At 35.2% G+C, this 8,816-nt stretch overlaps 1 protein-coding gene across 1 annotated transcript; it reads left to right on the plus strand.

The window, feature by feature from the left end:
- Window positions 1-325: 325 nt before the first annotated feature.
- On the plus strand, window positions 326-6,011 carry LOC128186194 (tripartite motif-containing protein 2-like). Its single transcript, XM_052855968.1, has 3 exons — window positions 326-442; window positions 3,022-3,108; window positions 3,813-6,011. Exon 3 carries the CDS (start codon window positions 3,844-3,846, stop codon window positions 5,515-5,517), a length of 1,674 nt encoding a protein of 557 aa, XP_052711928.1. The 5' UTR covers window positions 326-442; window positions 3,022-3,108; window positions 3,813-3,843; the 3' UTR covers window positions 5,518-6,011.
- Window positions 6,012-8,816: the final 2,805 nt, after the last annotated feature.

The raw sequence follows: 8,816 nt of genomic DNA on the forward strand, positions 1-8,816 counted from the left end.
AACGGCAGCTACGCCACTGCGGCTACAAACAGGGACCAGGGGCACGGATACAACGTACGTAATAAAATTAGAATGCAAAAATAAACAAACATAAAATATTACTAAATTGATCAATGAAGGCATCATAATGGATCTAACACCAAATAAGACTTTCTGAAATCATTAATTTCATTATCAATAAGTTTTGAGCTCAATTAAATACGTTAAACGTCTTGGTCGATGGTCCTTTTTAAAACTGTGGGTCATGTGATAGATTTAACGTCTCGGTACAAATCCTCAGTCGGAGCGAAACGTCTCGGTACGAATTGCCCCGTAACCCAAATAGGTCTATGTCACGGTCGGAACGCCTGCTGCAATCGCCATGTTGGACGAACTTTTGGAGGAGCTCGATCGGTCGTTTAACGCTGTTAAAATGTAAATGATATTGACGCCAAGAAACATTGTAAGTGCTAGGCCTACAGGTTGTGGGTTTTTTCAAGGAGCATGAATGTTAGAATAGGTTATAGTTGAAAGAACATGGTTTTCGTATTTTCATTGGGCAATGAAAGTGCAGTGCATTGTTTATCGAAAAACAAGATTGAAGATATCTGCACTGGGTTTACACGTATTATTTATAGAAACAATACTCCCCAGAACAGCTAAACCAAGATCACGATATGATAATAGTTGTTTAACATTGTAATGAACAGGTCGAGACCACTATATTTTGTGACGTCGGCATAAATTTGCATACTAAATTAGGCATCTGTTTACTTTTATCGACAAACCAATCAGGTGAATGAGTTGCAAGGCATTGTGGGCTACTACAAGTTTCAGTGTATACAAAGCGTATTGAAAATATATACCATTTTGAATTGTCCTTTGGAAACTCATTTTGAATGATTTTTCAGAATTTATGAAAGTAATATGGACAATAGACCAATCCACACTTTACAAAAGTTATGTCCCTTGGCCGCCATCTTTGGGGAAAAACCCATATATTTCTCACAGTAGCCTTTGTAGTTTAGAGGGTTGTAACCTCGCCATTTGACATTAGAAATAGGGTTCCTCTGTGAATTTTGATTGCCCCAAGTTGGGGCAACCCACACATCGAAGGAATAAATTAAATTGCAAGAGATTTCTTCACAGGACGCCCAAATATTTGGTTGCATAAAGAAGGGAAAAGTTGTTTTTTCCCTTTTGATTTTTGGGTTGACCCCGTAAAGGGGAACAACTCTTGCAAAGTGTGGATTGGACTATTATGTCTGAACTTCAATTTCTATGCTCTCATTTAAAAAATATTGCATATGAGGACTTATATTAACCTATTTAAATACCCCATTGTCAATGTTCAAAGGAGAGGTACGTCCTATTGAATTAAAAGCAGCGAGTTTTTTTTCACGTGATACCCCATATTTGGGACAACATTAGTAGAACACGCGTTGGTGTTTTCTTCAGGGACATTCATCAGAATGCTTAACGGACAAACTATACTATATGCTGCATATAGCTTGCGCTTCAGCATTTGTATATTTGTGCATTTGTACTACTGTGGCTATTCACGTATGTTAAAAATGTACAGTTACCTGTATTTATTTCTAGTGCACAATGATAAAGTCACCAATACACAAATGTGATGTTTTTGTCTTATCAAAATATGTTTGTACTTTTATGCGTATGTTTGTCAGTCGTTTGATACTAATCATTTTTGAAGCAACAGTTAATCAACTAAAACAACAGTATTTTTAAAGGGGCATGGTCACGATTTTAGTCAAAAAAATATTTGTTCGATTTTTATCTTTATAATGCTTTAATAAGGCATTTTTAATAGGCAACCAAAATTTGATTGTCATTTGTTGAGTTATAAGCGAGTTACAGAGCTTACAATTCCTCGCTATGTAAACAAAACTTTTGTTTATATTTTGAATGTTGATGTGAAAATTCTAGTTTTAGACCTAAAATGTTTGTGTTAATCTTTAAGAACTGTTTATTAATGCTTAAAAAGAATAAGAATATAGACAAATCATCTAGAAAAAGATTTTTTACTGGTATATTGAACCTATGTAAACAAAATCAGGGCACGAGCCTTGTTTACATGACGAAGAATTGTGAGCCCTGTATCTTGCATTAAACTCATCGACGGGCACCCAAATTTCATTTGATTATTTGAAATGCATTCATAAAGCATTGTAAATAATAAAAACAGAAAAATAAAATTTGACCAAAATCGTGACCATGCCCCTTTAATGTGAGCATGGAACAAAGTTAATGGTACGTAATCTTTCCTTTTTTACCTTCTAAAGTAAAAATCAAGATGTACAAACATTCCGGCAAGCAATTAAATATTGTGTATAAAACAAACAAATACCACGTGCGTTTGTTGAATCGTAAACACGTTAAAGACCGTCATGCATTGCAACTCATTCATTTGATTGGAGAATCTGTTTGCCGAAAATACTGTCACATGTTAAATAATGCTATCCATATAAGGTAGTGTACCCGACCTGTTCAAGATCAAATGGATTTTGTTTATTTCATTACAAGATGTTTTGGCTAAGATAGTGGTACACATGTAATACATGATCAACACAAAATATACTTAATAAAGACAGATAATTTTAGGTTATTGAATGTTCACAAATACTTTTGTAGGATGTTAACATAGCCCTTCTCTCTTGAATTTATTACACATTCAGGTGAAAATATGTTAATTTGCTATTATTTTTAAGAAAGGAACCTCACACATTGCCCCCCCCCCCCCCCCCCAGTAGATTGACATGCGTTAATGCAAGGAACACTGACCCAATATCTATTGTTGGTTACTTTGCAATATCATTTGAAATTAAAGTTGTTATCAAAGAAAACAGTGGTGGAAAGTACAAAGTCTATGGGTGTAAAAGGTTTTTTACTGATTAGATACCTTATACTGTATAACCTTTGATGTGAGATTCTAAAAGCTGTACAAATTATGAAATTTGTTTTTTTAAACCAAAATTTGGTAATTGATGTTATTGATTTTGATTTGTTTGTTGTTATTTATAGGCCTGTCTTTTGAGAAACTGCAGATTTCCCCAGCTGAACTTCCATTACAACATCTGTACATTGTCAACATGAACCAAAGCGTACAAGGTTTGTAGATGTCATGTGCTACAGGAAGGTATCGGTAAAAATCATTATAAAGTAGACCGATAACAACAAATATTGTGGTTTCATCTTTATTAAAATATCAAATTTGTTATTGGCAGGCCAATCATCCATTAAGTTTCATAGCATTTGATTAACTAAATTTGTAAAAACTAATTGCCAGCCAAAATTAATGAATCACAGACCACAATAATTGTCATATACCAGTCAACTGAAATCTGTTTTTGCCATTAAAATGGATTACTATCTTATACAACAGGAAATCTTGAAACCTACAGTAAATGGAGTTTCAGTACATTAGAAAATTAATAGGAATGGAACTGGCTTTTTTTTTTGATAGTCTGTAATTCATTTAATTGAGATAACAAGTTTCAAAAATGGATTAAAAAGAGAAATGGAATAAAAATAATGACCAACATTTGACATGTCTGATAATTGTTTCATGATCTTGATTTTGATAAATTGTGGATCATGAAAACTATACTTAAATCTATTTGATATGTTGTTAGTATGCTTGATTGCATAGTTAAGGAGAGAATGGCTATGCATATTACATTGAAAACTTTCGTTCACATTAATATGATAAGAAAAGCATTTTATCAGGATACAAAATTTACATAGATTTATGTATATATAAATATACTCTATTCCAATAGGATTTTAATTAATGATATACATGTATATTGCAGGGTAGATGTACTATACATAAAGGAATTGACCATGGACCCCCGACACAGCGCCCAGGATGTGGTGCGTTGTGATGTGTGTGATACTCCTGTCCCCCCACTACACTGTGACTTCTGTCAGACCAATCTCTGCAAAGCTTGTGTTGGAGAACACATGCTGGATTTATCCAAAAAACATCAGGTGGTACCGTTCCAAGACCGAGGATCTACTCCAAATTATCCCATTTGCACAAAACATTCCCCCAAGCAATGTGAGCTTCATTGTGAACAATGTGACATTCCTATTTGTGCCCACTGTGTTTCCTCTGAAAGTCACAAAAATCATAAGTTAGTAGACATTTATACCAACTATGAAAAGAAAAGAGAAAATATACAAAAAGATTTGCAAGAACTAGTTGAATCCCTTTCTCCTAAATACCAAGATATTGCAAACAAAATAACAGTGCAGAAAGCTGATCTGAGTAAAAACTCAGAGAAATTGACAACAGCGATTGACAAACATGGAGAAGTCTGGCACAGAGTAATAGACACCATTATACAGAAACTGAAATCTGATCTTGATGAAATGGACGCCAAACACCTGGCTGTCTTCAACAAACAGGAAGATGAAATCACACGCACCATTTCTGAAATCACACAGAGCATTGCTGATCTGAAGAAGTTACTAGACTCCAATGATGTCAGCCGTGTCTCTGCCTACAAATCCAGGAATGCTGAATTCAGAAGATTGCCTCCTAAACTCACAGTTTCTCTACCAAACTTCACCCCTCAGAAAATTAACCCAGAACAACTTTACCAACAATTTGGTTCCCTGTCAGCATTCTCCATTACAACAGAGGAACATGGCTACACCATGGAAACCTCAGAAGCTGGATCCTCTCCTCTCAAACCACTGCTTGATGAGCCACGGATCATCTCCACCATACAGACACAGTATAAACATTATCTAACCAGTGTTACTTGTCACAGTGATGAAGAAATCTGGGCGTGTAGTTATAGTAATAAGATAATGAGTCTCTACAACCTGCAGGGGGAACTAGTGCAGTCAGTCCAAACCAAGTCAGGGAACAATCCAAAGGACATAGCAGTGACAAGGCGTGGGGATCTAGTTTATACTGATTACGATGATAGAACTGTGAACATAGTGAAGAATACACAGATACAGACAGTGATCAGACTACGGGGGTGGAAACCTCGCGGTGTCTGTAGTACCTCCTCTGGTGACCTCCTGGTTGTTATGGTCAGTGATGATGATAAACCATCAAAAGTTGTGTGTTACTCTGGCTCCACAGAGAAACAAAGTATTCAGTACGATGACAAAGGACAACCTCTCTATTCATCTGGTGAGTACATTAAATACATCAGTGAGAACAGGAACCTAGATATCTGTGTGTCAGACAATTACGCCAGTGCAGTAGTGGTGGTCAATCAGGCCGGGAAACTCCGGTTTACCTACACTGGTCCTCCCTCTACTACCAAGGGATCATTTAATCCACGCGGCATCACAACAGACAGCCAGGGTCGGATCCTGTCAGCAGACTATCCCAACCACCGTATCCACATCCTGGATCAGGACGGACAGTTCCTCCGCTACATTGACAACTGTCATTTACAGGGTCCATATGGTTTATGTGTGGACACCAGAGACAACCTCTTTGTGGCTGAGTGGTACACAGGTAACGTGAAGAAAATACAATATCTGATGTAAACAAACTGTGTATGTATTATATGTAAACAAACTGTGTGTGTGTATTATATGTAAACAAACTGTGTGTGTGTATTATATGTAAACAAACTGTGTGTATGTATTATATGTAAACAAACTGTGTGTGTGTATTATATGTAAACAAACTGTGTGTATATTGTATGTGTATATGTCAATGAACCATACATGTGCAAGTATCATATTATATATGAGAAACAAACTGTATGTATGTATCATTGTAAATAAACTATTTTGTTCTATATGTAAACAAACTATGTGTATGCATTTTATTTATAACAAAAACAGTGTATATCGGTGGACATCATATGTAAATAGATTGTGTGTTTTATACATGTACATATGTATGTAAACAAAATATGTGTATATCATCATTAATTGTAATCCAAAGAAATAATTTAATGTACATGTGTGTATTGAATGCAGTTGGAATTGGATGTATAAAAATATTTCTTTATTAAATGTACAGATCTAATAAATATTTTTTTTTCTTTTCTGAAACAAGCAATATTTACGGTATATGCAATGGATACATATATCACCAATGTTATAATATATAGGATCTCTCAAGATTCGTGATGGCATATGATTTGTGAGTGCCTTTAATCCTTTTCAAATTTATATCCAGAAATCCTTTTTATGAGAGCCTTTATTTGCAAATAGCATAAATCTTCATGTCTACAGTAATGCCTAAAGATCCTTTGGGATGTCCTTGGTAAAATTATTACAAGGGATTTTATGTCAGTCAAATATCAGATAGAGTTTTTTGCTCACCGAGACTAAGTCGGGGGGGGGGGTGGGGGTTAAGCTATACCGTCTGTGTCGGATGAATGGATATAAGGATGTAAATTAATATATTCGAATGTCTAAAAGACATTAATGTTTTAATTTGTTAATTCTATTTCAAAATAAACTGAAATATTTTGTTCGTACTTTGAGGTACCTACGGTCGTGTGAATAAATTCAATAACGCCCAAAGGCCTTAACGTATTGTTCTTTGTGTGTAATAATTGATACGCGACTTGGTATGACCACTATATATAGTGACCCCTTCAGAAAAACTTCAAAGATAACACGCGATCTTTTCTTCTCATTTCAAATTTATTTCCTTGAGATCTTTTAATTGGTTAATAAAGAAAGTAAATTGAAAATAATTGTATATACTTGTGTAAAAATATTCCTTTTGTTTATAAATGTACCTCGTGTATCAGTTTATGGTTTTAGAGTGAAAATAAACTGAACTGGACACACTTGATAGAATTACAAACAGCGCACTCAGGTAAACTGGTCAGGCGTGAGTAATTAATGCGAGTTAGCTCCCTTATACCATGAGTGATGTATGTGAAGGAATACATTGAGTACATGTAAAGATTAATTGCTGATCAATAGGAGCTAGGAGGCGGTGCTATAGGAGATGTTAATCCTCACCTACTGGGTGACATGCAGTTTACATAGAGGACAAACAACACAAAAACAGTAGGATGTTAATTTTTAAACGTCAACTGACCATGCTGATGGAACTTAATTCGCATTGAAATAAATATGTTGGTTGGAATACATTTCCATTTTAATTGAGTACATGTAAAGATTGATTGCTATGATTGATCAACAGAAGCTAGGAGATGGTGCTATAGGGAATGTTAATCCTCACCTAAAAGCAGTTTGCATAGAGGACAAACAACACAAAAACAGTAGGATTTAAATACGCAATGATGCGAAGATATTCCGAAAATAAGAATCAAGTTCCTGCTATCTTCCGTTTAAGCATATCTTACTTTTTTGCAGATCAATTTTTATTCACATTATAAGAGATGGACCCCTGTAGAATTTTCGGTAAATCGATCACCGTCATAACCATCGCCTGCCCTAAGGACCCTTTTCAGATCTTGCCTTCTTCCGATATCGAAAATTAATGTAATACTTTTTAAATTCAGAACCTATAGGAAAAAAGGCACTGCAGTCATCATAGTACTTACATGTACTTACCACGGTAAGGGGATTCTCCGTTATATGCCTACTGAGACTCTTGTAGACAAGTGGAGAAACTCATAGCAATGTTTTAGTTGATATGGAATATATAGTACGTGTATATATATATGTGTGCTCTGGGACTTTTTAAAAAAAGAAAAATGATATAATCTGTGCCTGAAACATTCCCAAAAATATATATGGTTTATGCACATCTGCTTGGGGGGGGGGGGGTTGTTATTAATTATTTGCATTGTTGTTGAATCGGGAATCAGGGAAATAATTCACGGTGGCATAAACAGAGAGTTCATGGTGTCTTTAAGAGAGAGAGAGAGAGAGAGAGAGAGAGAGAGAGAGAGAGAGAGAGAGAGAGAGAGAGAGAACGTTTCACGTAATTGCTGTTACAGCAGTATAGACCTATAAATAAATGCTTCGGATCCATATATAGTATACTAGGCCTATGACTTCAACTTCTCAATATTTCAATCTTTTCAAGATAAATTTATGAACTGTTATCTTTGCTGCGAGAAAAAAGGGCGGGGGGGGGGGGGGTAACCCTCCTCCCCCCCCCCCTTCCCGGTTCCGATGCCTATGTAATATGTATATAAGCTGTGGAAAGAAATGTCGTTTTCAAAAAGGGGTGGGGCTACTTGATCATACAATTTTGAATCTAAAAATCAATTAGTAAATAAAAACAGAAAACGGCATCAATGATCGAAATGCGGAGATAATATTATATGCCTGAAATATGTGAACGTACGGTATCAAATTTGTATTTACCTGTCCCGTCTCGCCTGTAATATAATATGGTAGGAACATATAAATCTTCAGGTTTTTAACAGTTAAAGGAATAATTTAATGTTTTATTTTTGAAGTTTTAATTTTTTTTTCATTGTGTATATTATTAAAAAAGTAACATTAAATAAATCGTAAGATTGTCGGACATCAATAATCTTTTCACCTTTGACCTTTAGCCTATGTAAACAATACTTAGCAAGTTGTGGAAAAATCACCCTAGCTGTTGACTTACTTTGTAAAAGTGTAGTGAAATAAATAGCATTATTGTAGGCTTAAAGCTTGGTTCTGTCTGTAAATGTCAACAATACGATGTGATGATGTATCTATTTTGTAAAATCCGAAACATTATCATATACAATGTCAACCCGTGCATGCACGGTTCAAAGTCTAGTTTGTAAATAAAAATTTAAAACAGAATTGAAGAATGTGGAAGGGGGGGGGGGGGTGTTAACCAATCAATGACATCTCAATTTTAAATACACTTTAATTCTCAAAAGCCAAAAACATGCTGTCCATTT

The sequence above is a fragment of the Crassostrea angulata genome, chromosome 5, assembly GCF_025612915.1.
Source record: "Crassostrea angulata isolate pt1a10 chromosome 5, ASM2561291v2, whole genome shotgun sequence".
In the NCBI taxonomy this organism is placed as follows: domain Eukaryota; kingdom Metazoa; phylum Mollusca; class Bivalvia; order Ostreida; family Ostreidae; genus Magallana; species Magallana angulata.

Coding starts and splice junctions, on each gene's coding strand:
- LOC128186194 (XM_052855968.1), top strand. CDS start 3,844: ATGGACCCCCGACACAGCGCCCAGGATGTGGTGCGTTGTGATGTGTGT.